The sequence below is a fragment of the Syngnathus leptorhynchus genome, chromosome 6 (assembly GCF_054491065.1).
Source record: "Syngnathus leptorhynchus isolate UIUO chromosome 6, UIUO_Slep, whole genome shotgun sequence".
NCBI classification, from domain to species: Eukaryota; Metazoa; Chordata; class Actinopteri; order Syngnathiformes; family Syngnathidae; genus Syngnathus; species Syngnathus leptorhynchus.
This window is the reverse complement of record NC_141200.1, coordinates 4,400,163-4,416,890: the sequence shown is the minus strand read 5'-3', so window position 1 is coordinate 4,416,890 and position 16,728 is coordinate 4,400,163. Positions and strand designations below refer to the sequence as shown.

Below are 16,728 nucleotides of genomic sequence, written 5' to 3'. Positions count from 1 at the left end.
ATATTTTTTTTTATTTTAAATATGCAACATCTGTGCCAGGAGAGCCTTCCAAAAAGGCTGCTCCTTGGAGGATGTCGCAAACTCAAACTTGAGGCATTTACTACATACTGCACAGATGTTAGTGCTCACAAAGTCATTGTGTCCTTTGGCTCTGCACCCAGCGGGGTTTATTTTAAGGGAGCTCGGTGTGTTTTCTACTTAAAAAAAAAAAAATGACTGAGGTCAGTTCAACTTTAATGCGACGTGACACGATGCCATTTAAACATTGAATTTCATTGGTGTGTGACGCCTTCAACAAAACCACCGCATGCATTCATAGGGGAGCGCCAGCACAATGTTTGTACTTTGCTTTCATAAAGAATGAGAATATTTTCCAAAGAGAGATGCAATGACCTTAAGGCGGCTTGTCAGTCGGATTATTCAAGTGATTTGCAAACACGAGTCGAGACGAGGCCGCGCCGGGGCCCAAAAAGAGATAAAAAGCCAACGCATGGAGGAGGACACGCCGGAGCGGCCTAATGCATCGCTTACACAAAGATGTTCATATTTAATGCTCATCATTAAGGCAGGGCCGGAGCATGGAAGACGCTTCTGTTATTTTTCCCACACCCCTTGAGCCAAGTCCTTGTGACAGCCCTCCGCCGCATCCCGGCAAATTATCCGCATGAGCTGCGGCGAACAAAAACAGCCCAGTGCGGGGGAAGAGGGGCCGGGCCTCAGCTTCTCTCTTATGATGGAGAGACTTGTCACTTTGCATCAGCTCCGGACGCCCCGAGCACATCAGCTGCAAGTGAGGAGAACAAGACCACTCTGTGGGGAGAGGACAACACGGAGAGCGTGAAGGAGATAAGAACACTGCGGAGCTGAGTGTAGACAAAAGAATGCTGACCTTTGGCCTTTAACAAGCACTTTATTGCTCTTCTTTTCAATGACAACAACAAATGGCAACAAATACAGTCTTCTGAAAATGGAACTTGTATGTCAAATCATCTTTCCCCATTGAAATGAATAGAAATTCCTCTAATCTGCTCCCAAGAAACATAAACAAAAACAATTCCCAACATCAAAAAAGGGGCAATAATTCCATTCACACAAACTATATTTTATAAACATAAATATATTATTCATAAATTATATTTCATTGTTCAATTTCACAATGACCAAGTCAATGTGTGAGTAAATTGAAACGAGATATTTCAGTACACAATAAGCAATAGAGTCGAATAAAATCAATATAAATATATTTAATCATTTTCACAGTGACTTTTAGCGATTAAAAATTATGTTCAGAACAGTAGTTCACTCACACCTGCTGCTGCAATACAGAGGCGGGTCGCTAGATGGCACTAAACATCGCAGATCATCAACCGAGGAATTACACCTGCCGTCAAATTGAACACAAGGTGAGCTTTCTGACAAGTTGACGAGGTTGGTGAATAATTTATTAAAAGAGATTTTGAATGATGCTAGATGGAGTTGTAATTAACGACCGATTAACACAAACATTCTTGCTTGAAAGCCTTCTGTCAAAAAAATGCTAAGAGCTAATCAATCTAGTTAGTGGCAGTTTTATTTGACAATTGTGAGTATGGTTAATGTGCCAACTCGAATTTCCTGCAGGCAACATCATTTTTGTTAGCTAGACCCTCATTCTTTATCTAACAAAAAGGTATAGAAAAGTAGAAGATTCATTTTTGCGTATACAAATGTATTCATTCGTTCTGGAATGAAGATGCTGAAAGAAGTAAAAGTCATGTTTTCAAGGATTTGATGTTCAATGTCAGTCATTCATTCATTCATTTTCTATGGTGCTTCTCTTTTGCAGAGCGACAATGGAGAAGCTGAAGATGACTTTCACAATTGGCATAAGATTAAAGGTCAGTATTTATTATTAATAGCTACTCTCTTGTACTTTACTTTCTTTTTCAAATTCATGACGTGCTAATTGTAGAGGCTCTTAAATGGAGTTGGGGCTCTCCCTGCTGGCCGTTGCCAAAATTTGCAGGAGCTTCAATTTTATTTAAAAAAAAAAAAAGATCAAGTTTATATTTTTTGCCTGTACAAAAAAAAGTACAGATGCCTGGTGGCCTCCTTCTCAAAGATATTCTCAAGGTGGCCAAGGAGACTTGAAAAAAAATTGGGCCCCACGAAAATAAACCTGTCTCGCAAGATGCATGTGCGCCAAGCCTAAATTGGCCTATTTAAAGGAATAACCACAGACAGCCTTTGAATAATATTGACTCGCAAAGTATGCGGAGGTCAAGGACAATAGGCTAGATGGAGAGCAAGCCAGGACGAGAGTGATGGAAAAAAAACTGCGGTTATGTCTTGAATTCATGCAAGTGCACATAAAAAGTCTCAGGTCAAACATCTATATTTTTTCAGGATTTGGAAAGGAAAAAAAAAATGGTGCTAGTTATAGCTTAGGCCGATATGTAATAATTCCTTTGAACTCAAGATGAAAACGGCCGATGAAGAGAAGTGCTATTGAAGTCCTTTCGAAATGAATGGCAGAATGTGATTTCCATCCCATGTTTCTTAGATTTAATATGGTTCAAACTATTTCAAGATTTATTGAACATGCATATTTGCTGCTTGTCTATGTGAATCATTGTTGTTTTGCCAAAAAGCCTTGCATACATCCATATTCACGTTTTTCTTTTTTTTTGCCGCAAGGCATTGGTGTCTCCTAAAAATAGCAGAGTGAGAGAAATGGTCTCACTGTGTGTGTATCTTAACATGTACGAGCGCCTGTCTCCGTGATTTGTTGTGCACACGCGCTTCGTGAGGAGAACATACTTCATTTGTGCTTAAACACTTGTGAATAATTACACCGGGTCAGACTAAAATAGCAGCGTTCATCTCTTAATTTAGCTCATCTATCTAAGATGAGTGTGTGTCATAACAAAGAATAATACCTTGTGCATTTGATTCTAATAATTTAAGTGTTTAAAGTTTCAAGACAGAAAAATGAACATTCAGATTGTTCATTTGTTTCCAGACAAAAGAATAGATTTAAATAAAGTAGACCAACAGAGGGCAGCAAAGACCAAGCTTCCGTTGCGTGTTAGCTTACTGATTGTACTGATAAATCTGTAGAGGTAATTTTTAAGTATAATTTTAATATAACACGAGAGAAAAATACATTAATAATAGTGGAGCAGTGGGAAATTTGCCATTTGAATGTAAGCCTATTTATTAAAAATACTGGTGTGTATTATTTTGGTAACCCTCTCAGGGAAAAACTCAGCATCATTATTTTGTCAAGTCAAAACAGTGTTGCAGCTCATTATCCTCAAGTTACGCTCTGAGTGTGTTTACCTCAGTCATATCCATTCAACAAAAATTGGCATTTGAGTCACAATCACCGATACGTTGCTGCTAACTATTTTTAGCTTGTTATTTTACATACTCATTTTCCCGGCAGTCAATGAGTTGTCGGCAAGTGTATGCCGGCACAAAGGCTACGTTGCTGCTAACTATTTTTAGCTTGATACTTTACACACTAATTTTCCCTGCAGTCAATGAGTTGTCGGCAAGTGTATGCCGGCCTCCATTAATGTGGCAAAGATGCAGGTCATTTCCGTTGCTAAAGAGACACACACACATTTTAAGTGGTGAAAGGATGGCAAAGCCTGAGGCACTGCTCCTCAAATCCAGACATGGAAACTCTGACAATGTGGTCTGTGAGCCAGAGGGAATAAGGCGCTGATTGTGCACACGTGTAGCAAACGAGAGAGAGATTGGAATGGATGGATGGATGGATGGATGGATGGATGGATGGATGGATGGATGGATGGATGGATGGATGGATGGATGGATGGATGGAGAACTATCAGCAAAGGTTAATGCGAGTGTGATTTGAGGTCCATATTCATCCAGCAAAGGACACTGAAATGAAATGGCCCCGCCCCCTTACGCATGAAGCCTGCCCCACACAGGAGATTACATTTAAAGGCAATTACGGAGAGTGACGCATATCAGATATTCTGTGATGTTTAAACAAGCCAAACCAGACACAGCTGGACCTCTCTGCTCCACAGGATCCCATCGGCAAAAGATTTCCCTTATCTATTTGAATGAAAAATAACATTTGATTTGATTATTTGATTAATAATTGATTGGAAATTCAATTGGAGAAATATTTGATAGTGTCAGCAAAAGCGGTCTGTACAAACAACACAAAGCCTTGTTAAGTGGCATGACACACTCGTGTACCAACGGTGGCGATGTCACATGGTGAGTAACATGAGTCCTGCTGACATCTCAGCTGTGTGGCCTTTTTAACTCACTGCATGAGGGTGAGCTTTCCAGATGCTACACTTAGACGAGAGAGAAACACGAGCCGCGACAAGTGATTTGGATATGAAAAAAGCGGATAGTTAAAAATAAATAAAAAAAAAAAAAAAAAAAAGGAACGTGATTCATAAATTCACAATAAATCGGTGCTGTTGTGATTTTTTTTGGGGGGGGGTAGAAATAGCAATAGATAGATGTAGATGTAATCACGACTTTTTGCGACATTTCAAAAAAAAAAAATCTTCAACGCTAGCTATTAAATGTAAAGATAAGGAGAAGAAGAACATACGCTGCAAATTATGAGCGCCAGCCGTTGGAGTGTGCAGTATTACATAACGCCTGCCGGACATGATGCGGCTTTGAGCCACAAGGTTGACTGAGCATTATGCAGATGGAGAAGCTGTAGCCATCGGAGATGTCGTAACAGGGTAGACCACTTGCTGAGGGCCACGAGCTGAAGGGTCCCCCAAGAAACCCCACGATAAAATAACAAAACTGCTTTACACACTGCATTGTTAGGAATCCCTTGCTAACGACACCTTACTTGCTATTGCTAGCTTGTAGCGGGGCGGGTCCCCAGAGAGATGACTGATTTTAGTCCATAGCAACAATTTAAGTTTTTTCCAGGGGCCTCCTTGGGTCTTCTTGCTGAAGGCCTCCAGCATGTCTAGGAAAAATTTTGGTCAAGATGATGACATTGGAATCATCCATGAATCCCATCTGCTAATGCTCACTGCTATCTAGCTAGCTGTCGACTGTCCCTCTCAGTGATAGTCACAATATAAAAAAGAGGCACAGACTTCGTGAATACCTATTTTAAGGAAATGTATTGGCCCATTGATGCGTCAAACACCTATTGTGAATTTTGCCTTGTTCGAGAACACCAAGTAAAAAGTACTCGACTAGGTGGATGTGTGCATTCAAACATTCAGAGAACATTTTAAGCGCACCGCTCAAGGTTACTGTGCATGTTCTTGTATGCGAGGCCATTCTTTCATGTTTAAACTCGGCTTTCATTCCCGAAGCAAAGACTCAAAGGGGGTCAGAACATTTGGTACAATATCACGCCGGAATTGACTTTGTTCCATATCCGCCGCTCGTCCTGAACATAAAACTGGCAAACAAAGTTATCACCTAGCTGCTAGCTTTTTTGTTTGCCCTTAGCTAAAAACAATGAGAGGCCTCGGAACATGTTGTGATGTTATTTTACTGGGTACAGTTTTATATGGAAGGTTGTTTTGGCAACGATTTGTAGCAAGTTAGTTTTATATATGGATACCTCAAAGAACTACAATTGGGGGGGGGAGTGATTGTACGATGTACTGACAGCCGGCGCCGGATGGGAAGTAGCACGAGCACTTGAATGGCTCAGCCAAGAGCAGCCTGGATGGATCAATGTGTGAGTCAAATAAAAACATCTCACACATGAAAGGCAGGATCACCATGGTTCCCCCCCGCTGAATCTGGGCCTTGTTGCCATGCGATTGGGATGAAGGAAAAACGCAGACAGGTAGACTCCCGATGAGATATTATTAGCCTCCGCATTGACGTGATGTTCAAACCCGATCAGCAAGCAGCCGCCACCGTCGGTCGGGCTGATCGACGGCTTGAAAAGGTAAATCGGGGTCGCCAGAGTTCAAACGTCACGACTCTGTTGAACAAGCGTGATTAAATGAGAGGAGGTCCGGTTCCAGTGTGATTGTTTTGTCGCTAACAGATCACAAAGGGGGACCAAATGGGCGGAGCTTAACAATACAATCGCAATCAACGTCCTGTAGATAAGCCAAAGTTCCAGTCAATGTTGACAAAACCCTTTACGTCAGGTCTGCTCCTATTCCCCAAATATGGTTCGGAGAGATTTTTATCATTTTTCTGCCTCGCTCTCACATGCTATGATCTCCAGAGAAATGTCCTCAACCTGACTTGTGACGCACTTCTAATATTGTCCCCCCTGTGCTCAGCGTGTTTGACAATTGGAAGGTGGAAGCCATAAAAAGTCATCTCAAGGTCCTAAAACAACTCGCAGCACCTAACAGTGACATCATGGAATATCGCGTCCTCTTATAAATAGGTCAAAAGGGAAGCACTTGATGTTCTAGTTTCCGATGTATTTGTAATTTGCGGCCAATGGCGACAATTGTTCTCAAGCATTTATCATTTCAAACACTCGCCTTGAGAACAAAAAGATTAAACCGATTTAATCGGTTTCCACGTGTTTACACTGACATTTAGAGTGACGTTTTTAGAAAACCTGGTAAAACATAAGCCCCAGATAAAGAGAGCTAGCTGAGTGTTTACATTGGAAAGTAGACGTAAGCCATTTCAAGGGGAGGAGCCAAGTTTTGTTGATATCAGCATGAAAACACAATCACGCTGTTTTGTTTTTTTTAGCAATCGGAGCGGGTTGGCATAAACAGCAAGCCTGACATTTCAAAATACATCGATAAAATTCCAAATTGTAGCGATTGTTTTTTTTTTTATCGAACTAATTGCTTTGTAAATATGCATTAGTGATGGCAAAGGCATCCAGTTAACTGAAGGTAACCAAGCAACTGTTTTCAGACACTTCAAATTAAGCCAGTGCACTTCCCCTTTTTCTGCATTTACATTTATGACGCACAGATGTTTCCTGCCGACAACAGAATATCACTTCTTACCATCGGCTTTAAGTGCCACACGTTGCCCTTTTGATATTTACAGATGGAAATATTGATTGTATCGTTTTCATACTTCCTAGAAACACTTTATGAAAACAATCAGTCGTGGGACACTAAACCTCCAACTTGGATCGAGCAGTCGATTGAAATACGATTCATCCATACAGGCATTCAATTAAACACATTATATAAGTACTAAGTCTGTTATTGCTTTGTCTTTGCCTATTGATGACAAGCTGCGAGCTGTGACGTCACAACGGGCTCGCTTCTTTTACAATGTAAATTAGTGGAAATCCCACCGATAGTATCAGCGGCCATTTCCGTTTATCACAGATGAGTTAACACTCGCCTCAAAAACAGCCCAATTGGATCCACGGAAAACCTGAAAACACATCCTGCCACCCCCAAAAAAGCTATTTTGGAGAAATGCACGCTGCGGCGTATTTGCTCGTCTTTGCCGGTTACATGCAAAAACTGATTTATCGGTCCGCGTAGTGCGGAAAGACAAGCCCTTATTTCCATCATAATAGCAGCGGCTGGATCGGTCTTTGTGGCCGCATGAATGATCGGTTCAGCCTCAAAGTGGCTCATGATAAGTTCGATTTTCCTCTTTGGCAAATGCATAATTCAAAATATCCAATCTGCAATGAAGTATATTTGCATTACCAAGCGTGTCTCACTCTATGAGTTGATTGTTTTTATGACACGGATGAAGTCGCAATAGATATTGACACACGATAATCACGTTATGCTGCCGTGTCAGTTCTCTATCGCAGCATTTCCGAGGCCTAGCGAGAAACCTATTAAACATTAACCAGCGGCGGTAGTGGCGGCTTCCAAGCTGGCGCTTTATTGCTGCAAAATGCAGGATGTGTCGCGAGGGGACATTTGGCTCCGTGGCTCTTCTCGGTTGTTCAAACATAAGGTGCCATGCGTGTGTATGTCGCATTTGATTTCTCACGATAAAGCATCACTGAGAAAAAAAAAAACTGGTTTTATTTTTTTGGACTGTCAGTTATTATGAAATACCCGGATTGAATATTAGCGTCCAGGTATGAAATTTGTTCATCTTAGTTATAAAATCAAATCTGTATTGTGGATACTTCAAGTGTTGGGTAACTTTTGGGGGATTTGGGTTGCGAATTTGTTTTCATAGGAGTAATTCATAATGGCAGACAAGACAATATGTAGATAAAACCACAGTTTGTTTACTGTGCTGAAATCAAAATTCATAAGCAAACCCCCCCCGTGAAGGTTTCTGGTTTCTAGTGATATTTTCAATCAGAGGAAAAGGTCAGGATGAAAACAGCCGGCTTAGGAAGAAACATGAGACGATTGTTTTCTCACGCTTGATGGAGCAGCCATTTTGGCACAAATGGTTCTTCACTTATGTTTGAGAAATGTTTGAAGGAACTTGACAGAAATGTTTGTTTTTTTATTATTAACTTGACTTTTAAAATCATAACTCTGATGTTTGGAGTGTTTGTGTAGGAAAAAAACACTGAATTGAACATAAACCAGGTTGATGTTCCAATCATTTATTTATTAATAAAAAATGTTCTCACATTGCCCAACAAAAAAAAATCCACCTGAAAATAAATAATTTAATACCTTAATAACATATGTGGAAGAACTAATTGCTTAAGGTGATAAGACTAAGAAGAGGGAGATCACAGCTACCCAGCATATAGTCTCTTTTCAAAGTGGACATTTTGTTGACCACTTTGAAGCGAAGGGAGCGACCGGCAAGGTCTTCCTCCGAGATGCCGTCGAAAAAGAAATCTTCATTGAAGATGGGATTGCGGCTCTTTCGGATGACTGTGCTGCGCTGCTTCTGGACTTTCCCCGGAGCTAGCGAGATGCTGACGCTGCAGTTGATGATCTTGCAGTCTACGGACAAAGGGTACAGGCCCTCGGCACTGATCAGCCGGACCCTCAGTCTTTGGTTGTCGGGGCAGTACTCCGCCGAGAGTCTCAGGCTGCCGTCCTTCCCGATGGGCACCATTCTTTCTTTCATGACCCGTTCTTTATGCAGAGTCAAATCCACGGGGAAGATGGTCGGGGGCGCCAGGCTGTAGCAGCTGGGGAGGCCTTCACCTAAACCGTCCGATGCCCTCCTCATCACGTTGGGACTGTTGTCGGTCGAGCTGCCTTCGTCTGTAGACAGGGAGTTATTCCTGGACACCATGGCCTTCCTGATGTTCCTAGAGAGCAACAGTTCATGGCTCAGCGTCTTGAAGATAGATGACTTGGCGGGGCATCTGGTTAGAAGCGGCGAACTGAAGGGGGACGACTCGGTAGAAGATGTCGTGTCGCTGTCGGCCGCCCCCTGCCAGTTGTGTCCTCTCGGCGAGAGACGGGAGGTCAGAGTATTGAGGCTGAAGGAGGAAGGTGAGGGTGAGGCGCCCGAGGTGACTTTGGAGCAGGTGGCCGATCGGCTCCTGGGTAGCAGAAGGGGAGAGGAACCCGGGTCGGAGTGGAAGAGAGACTCCTTCCTCCTGGTGTGCGGGCTCTCCAGTAAGGTGCAAAAGCCGTAGCAGGTCTGCGCTTTGGCCATGTGGGGGAGGGACAAGGCGGCTTGGCTTTGAGGATCGGCGTTTGTAGTCTCCTCATCACTACAGCCATCAAAGGGACCCTCGTCCACGCTCTCCACTTGGATAATGTGCGGTTTCGGGACCTCGTAGTGCGGCACCTCCACCTCGCAATGGCTCGCTTTGGCGGCTCGGGCAGCTCGGCCCTGCTCTGGATTTCTCACCTCCTGTAAGGACGGGATGGTAGGCGGGATGCAGAATTCCGGGATGTTGTCCGGGGTGATGACGTTAGGGAAGAGGGAAATTCTTTTGTTTTTGTCCGATTTGTCCCCAAATATGATGTCGCTGATCTTGAAGCTGAATTCTGTTGACGACACGGGCGGGATGGAGCTCTCCATTGAAACACGGATCTTCTCCACTACCCACATAGATGTTGCTGGTTGAATTCTTGAAAGTCGCTGCAATTGAAACGATGCATTTGTCAGCATGTGATATCGCCAAAAAAATTGATATAAAATCACAAACTTTGTGGAAGCATCACCTTACCTTATATAGTTTGGATACAGATTTCCCTGGGTAGGATCGATCAAAAGCTCCAGCTAGAAGTTCAGCCCGCGGGAAGAAATCTCAGTCTTTTTTCGACAGCAGCCAGCGGCTTTGAACATATGTTGAGGGAGGCAGACAGGTTAAATCAAGCAAGAAAGCTGTGAATGTAAAACACACCCCCCTCCTGCACTGGATCCTCCCTCTCTCCTCGCCCTCCAGGTTGCTCCGGAAACATCTCGAAGCACAACAGAGCTCCTGCATTGGTTACCGTTTATTCCCCAAATATTATCGTTTCATAATGTATCCAAGAAATGAAATATATTTGGAGAGAGAAAACTATGAGTTGTCCAAACTGGCATTGGGATGACCTGATTTTGAGTTAACATCATCTTTGGAAGCAGCTTGTGGGGATTCCCAATCACACACACAATCACTCTCGGGAAGTGTTTGAGTTCAAAACCCTTCATGAAGCTTCAAAAAAGTAGAAGCAAGAATCATTCTATTTACATATTCCTCCTTTTTTTGTGAGTGTGCTGTGGGATTTTTTTTTTTTCTATTGTAAAATATGTGGCTTGGATCACCCACTGCTCTATCCTGTGTGCAATACACATCTTTTCTCAACGCCTGCCCTCTTGTGGTGGGACAGATAATGACAGTGGACCGTCAATCTCCTAACACAGTGTAGATAATATATATAATCTCCAGAAAATCTGAAAACAGACTCGCTACTAACGGCATAATCTCCTGCTGTGTTAAAATGTGTTTTTGAGAAGTAAATAATGTCCTCGTCTATCTCGGGTGATAGATAATTCCAGCCATAATGGGTGTCGGCAGGGAACAAGGTTCAAGTGGATGAAATTGGTTGTTAGTGGCGACAAAGCATCAAAGTGCAGAATGACAGAACATCGGGGATTGTTTTAAAGTGCTTTATAAATAAAGTTGCAAGAACATGCGAAGGGCGAATTTCTCCGAAATGTTTTCCAAGTTACTGAAGGACATTAGCAAATCAAGCGTACCGCAGGCAGACAGAGAGCAATTGCTGGAAAGGACTTAAAAAAAAAAAAAAAAGAGAGAGATCTGTAACCGGACTCAATTGACATTCAAGTTGCAAAGTCCAAATCTTAACAGATGATTTTAATATATATCGTAATCAAAAAATGAAAATATAAAATGTGATAATCACACTAAAATTAAGATGGAAAAAAATATATAAGACGCTGTGACAGTTCATCCTAGACTCCGGCAGGGGGAGTATAAAACCTTTTTAAGTCTGGCACTGTCCATCCAGAGAGATGCTAAACTGAGGAAGAATGTTTGACACCTATATCACATATATACGATTAATTATTCCAAATTAAATCACTTGTGCGTGTTTTAAGAATTTTGCATTTAATTTGGTGCATGTTATTTTTTTAATATTTGATAAGACAAAATTAAAAATCCTGATACAAAACCCCTTATTGCAGTTTGGTGACCTTACATTTAGATCATCACCGTTTTTCCCATTGCATTTTTCACATCGAGTCAAATATATCTGGACGCGTGCGTGCGTCACATGACTCAACTTGACTCCGTTCAATTCAGTCCAACAAATGTCACCGTGTGGGTCATCTCAGTGATGATCAGTCTCAAAAAGCAACATGCAAAGATGCCTTCTCCTCTTCCTCATCCTTGCATGTGTAGACGGATGAGGAGGGGCTTGATGATGATGAAGAGCAGGCAGGGGTGCGCGCGCGCTCGCGCGTGTGTGTGTTTGTAAAATAGAGAGAGCCAGAAAGAGAGAGAGAGAGAGAATGTGTGTGAACGCGCGCGCGTAAGTAATGTGTGTGCGTCGCCTCGCCGTGAGCTCGCTTGCTTTTCAACAAGACGCGGACCTACAGCAGGTAGGAACTCACCTTCACTCTTTTTCCGTGGATGGTTCGGTGCTTCTTCATCCAGCATATTTGGACTGGAAACATGTCATCCTCCTCTTCGCTTTGCAGACGACCTCTCCCCGTGCTTATCGGGCTTTTAATGGCTCACTTCACCGCTCGCAAGCGCTCGCTCGCTCGCTTTGGATCTAACATCGCTCCCATTTAGAATCTCCCAAAACCTTCTCGAGTAGGGGTTTTCTTCAACGATTTTTTTTTTTTGAAGGACCGACCTCTTTTTGACAGTGACTGCTCAGTTGAATTTCTAAGTGACCTACTTGCTTTCTCGTCGCATTTGCAAGTGGAGTCAGTCCCCGCATTTGGTCGAGGCTGAACGGTGCTCGCAGCTCTCAGCATCCTCGCTGCCCTGCACGAGAAAATGTGTCATGGTTTACTAACTTGGACTTGACCTGGATGCTGCGTGGATCCTAGTTGACATTTTGCCAGTGTGAAGGCGTGCAGTACTGATGTGACCGCTGATTTAAGGTTTCTTAGGTCAAGTTTGAAAGGTAGATTGCACGTCTGCCTCGGAGGGTTTTTTTTTTTTAGGTAGAGGTAGGAGGCATGTCGCACGCCCCCCCCCACGCACACTCACACAGATTTCAAAATCACGCATGTTCACTAAACTATGCATCTGAAGTGTCAAACTTGGTTCTGTCTCCGGCCACAAGGGGCTATTAACTGTGTATATAATTGCCTCATTATATATAATTGTTTTGAATGACATGTTGAGCCACATAGATAAGAGATGAACTACAAAGTCAAGAAAAATAGTTTGGACATCTTTATTTGTTTTAAATGGTGTTTTGGGAGCGAGAAAGTTCAACTCCGGAACATGGAGTAACTATGGTTCATTTTAACGGGCCACTTCAAATGAGAGGATGGGCCAAATCTGGCCCCCAGGCCTTGAGTTGGATGCTCTGCTTAAACCAGATTCAATGTGAATTTGAGTGTGAACGCTGAGTCAAAATCACTGTGAGGATTAGCGATAGTGTTTCCAAACCTGAGTCTCTTCCACACCACACCAAACCTCGGGCGACAATAAATGCTCGGCTTCCACTCGCCGAATATAAACATTCGATGCAGCGACTGAGCTAATTAACTGCACTAGATTAGCATTTAAAACACAATACTCACCTTTAAGTTGACTGAAGGTCAATGATGCGGGGGGAAGATTAGCGCTTGTGCCTGGAAGGAGCGTCTCTTCATATTCAAGCTCATCATAACTAACTTTATCACGAGTTCAACTTACTGTCGAGTCAATCTAACAACACTTCGAGGTGTTTTGAATTTTTTTTACGTCAGTCCGGCTAGCTACGCTAAACTCCCTTGACTGTGCATCAATCTATCATAATATTCATTTGACTGCTGTGTTAACACCCCCTCCCCCCCCTTCGCTGTGACATCATCCCCTGGATATCCAGGGTCAATTCAAGGATACTAGGGCTGTGGGAGAGATAAAAGAAAAATCTGGTATGTTTTTACCCCAGTGATGCAAGCGGGGAAACTCACGCTGTCTCAGCAGGATGCAGACAGCTGCGACTCTGATAGCTTTAAGGCTCCGGATGTTGGGTGGGAGGACAATTTGTGGAGAGGCTCTCCCTCACTGATACTGTAAGTCTGCCGGATAGAAGCAATGTGTGGAACTCCTCAGTAGCATGGTGAACGGGGGGGGAAAGAAATGCATGCAAGATCTATTTGGACCATTTATTGCTAGAACAGTTGTCTATATTTGTGCTGCACTAACTTAATTAGAGCTGTAATGTACGATGCGTTTGCGATCATTATTTTCCCGAAGCCTATGCCCGGACGTCTACGATTAGGTTTAACTGCACAATGTCACGAAGGAATGGTCGAAATATTTTTCCTTGTGAATAGAACTCACAGCATGATGTCATGCCAAGACTTCAAAGTAAAAGCACACCATTTTGTTATACGACGTCAATCAAAATTTCCAACATTGTTATTGTGCAGCTGTACCTAATAAAGTGACCACCCCTGCTTATTTCTTACTGATAATGTAAGTGAATCAATTTTCCCAATATTTATTTGGGCTGTAACTATCTAAATAAATCATTTGATGTGGTTGACAAGATTCAGGCATACAAAAGTGGTGATCATTACCAGTAAGATTTTGTAGGGTGTTGATTTCGTTTATGTGCAACACGTTAGCACGTCCGCTTCACACTTGAGACGTTCACAGTGCGAATGTCAGCTCAGGCCTTCCCATGTGGAGTTGTCTTGTTCTCCTCGTGCTTGACTTGGTTTAATCCGACATCCTCATGATTGTTTAAAGGCGCTTCAGCTTACCTGTAGACCTCATGAGAACAAACATTGTAGAAAATAGATGGATTTTGTTCATACAGTTGTCATCATAATAATTCCAGGTGGAATTTCTCCGGACATTCAAATGGAGGGTGGAAAGTGGGTTTTTTTTTTTTTTTTTCTCCCCCAAGGAGTGCACTAGAGAATGTGATTGTTGAACCATATTTAACGCAGGAGCGCGTAGGAGGCGGCAACTCAAATACAGCCCATGGTGTCGACGTGACCCCGCCTCTTTGTTTACAGCTGAAATAGATCCGTCCTGTGGCGTTTTCTCACTGCTGTCTCTGTGATCACTTCGGGGCCTGGCCCGCTTCCAGATGGTTCTCTACACAACACCGGCGAGATGTATAGACGCAGGCTGCCACTCTCCCTCTCCCGTTTCTCCATCAATCGGAATTCACGATTTCCTGTGTATTTCCCAGCAGATGGATGTGGCAGGCAGTCGATGTGGAGGGGGGGGGGGGGATTTATTGCACATGGGTCATTTTCTTTTTATTAGCAACCTCTCCCTATTTTCAGTTTTAATGCGTGCTCATATTTGTAATTTGAAGATGTTGGATTGTTAGTTTTATTATTTAAATGAAATGGGAAAAAAAATGGATTGGCTAGAATGTCAGCATGGATTCTCCTTGCAAGGTCATTGGTTGGCTTTTCAGTGGAATTGAATACGTTTGTTGATGAATGGAATAATTGCGTATTGGATTTATATAGCGCTTTTCTCGAAGCACTCATGGTGGATGGAAATCATTATACACACAGCCACTAATGGTTAAGCATGTTTACGTCGTCCTCGGTTGTGCAGGTGTTGACATCTCTGGTTGCATCCCACCATTTTGTGCACTTTAGCGACACATCAACATCAACATTTAGTGAGCCAAGGCTCAAATCTCTGAACGCACCACCTAATAAAAAATGCCACTCTTCTGGCAACACTGATTGGGAATCACGTGTCTACATTAACCTCTAGACAAGTTTTTGTACAAACGAAAAAAGCTAAATAATCCTTGCTGTCAATCGAGAGTTACTATGATAATCCACATAATGGTATTATGATTTATGCGCAAGGGTAACAATCAAATGTGAAAAGACTCCTTCCTTCAAAATGTGTCAGCGATTTTTCAATACAATGCTATTTACCGCCCATGCAGCATTGCTAGCATCACATTAGCAAGAAGTAGGTCAGGTGATGCGAGCGCCGTGAGGTTCAGGTTCGTGGCACTTGCCCGGCCTGTGGCGCTTCTCCTCAGCAGGTCAGACGGGATGTCGGAGCGAGTACTCGACGGCAGGTTTTCTACTGGACACGGGCCGTGGGCCTAAAGTGGGTTAGCGGCCTCAAAGCTAATGCACATTAGGGTTCCCCCGGTGCGCCAGATGTCGGCTTACATAAATAGTAATCTATTTTTTTTCATACAAGGATGCTCTTGGCTGTAAATATTTGTGTTTTCAGCTAAACGGTGGCTTACTTTCATTAAGTTTATGTCATAGTTGACTACAATTCAGCCAAGAGAGTTGGTACGGTATGTATCATGGCGGATTCTGAGTGAGCAATATTTGAATTTGTTCAAAAGAATTTGTGGAATTAAAAAAAAAAAAAAAAAATGAAAGAATTTTGACATATTTAATTTCTGAGACCTGCATTATGAAGTATGATCGTATGCACCTTGACTTTGAAGCAAAGTGATTATCAGCATTACAGATCATGTGATGTCTGCTGAAGATCACGTGACATGGTGGCAAAACCAAAGCTCTTTTGTCTCGGACATGTTTGCGCACTCCAAATTGAATGATTGCGAAACATCGAGGATGTTGGCCATGTCATTTGCTCTTGGGGATATAATGTATGCTTTTCTGTTTGAGTCAATACTTTCTCATTGTGTTCTTGGTTTCCAGCTCAAACAGCCGCTGCAGATCTTGTTAGTCACACAATCCATTGAGCATTTAATCATCTGTTTTTTTTTTTCCTTTATTCCAATATGTCTGCTTACACTCTGTGAATAATATCCCTTACACGTGCTAATGCTCAAACGCTTCTGTTCTTGAGGCTATTGTCCAATTAATTCCGAATTAAGAAGTATAAATTCAAATAGCTATATCATATTTTCCGGTGAATGCTTTGATGAGCTTGCCCTTCTTATTAGCATGCCAAACGCTTCATGACGTCTCTGAGGAATACTCCCAAGTGTCACAGGTCGGCGACAAGGGCAGCGATGATCGATAGTTATCGATCCACGTCGGTGGTAGATGACGTCACAGCCAAATATAGCTGACCATGAGGGTTGTGTTAGCATAGTATGTCACTTGAAACGCTCATTTTGTTTGTGCTACTGACACCACACAGTGACTGGAATCACCTTTGTAACTTAAGTGAGTGTTTAGAAGAGACCATGGGCGGTTCTAGGGGTGCCCTAGAACTGCCCTAGCCCCCCCTCCCGAAATGAGATTTTTTTCTCCCCTGTCGTA

The 16,728-nt window shown here is 42.7% G+C and overlaps 2 protein-coding genes across 6 annotated transcripts in view; one reads left to right on the top strand and one right to left on the bottom strand.

The window, feature by feature from the left end:
• The first annotated feature begins 1,320 nt into the window (after positions 1 to 1,320).
• tln2b (talin 2b) overlaps positions 1,321 to 16,728 on the top strand; it is a 64,997-nt gene continuing 49,589 nt past the window's right edge. For 3 of the 5 annotated variants that reach the window (XM_085913985.1, XM_085913982.1, XM_085913986.1), the window contains exons 1-2: positions 1,321 to 1,403; positions 1,826 to 1,877. The gene's annotated coding sequence lies outside the window, so the exon portion shown is untranslated. Of the gene's footprint in view, positions 1,429 to 1,718; positions 1,745 to 1,825; positions 1,878 to 16,728 lie in introns of those variants that run through there. The other 2 variants (XM_085913983.1, XM_085913984.1) reach the window with 2 other exon arrangements.
• Positions 8,484 to 9,915, bottom strand: c2cd4a (C2 calcium dependent domain containing 4A). Its single transcript, XM_085914874.1, has one exon. The coding sequence runs from the start codon at positions 9,913 to 9,915 to the stop codon at positions 8,590 to 8,592; it is 1,326 nt and encodes a 441-aa protein (XP_085771000.1). The 3' UTR covers positions 8,484 to 8,589.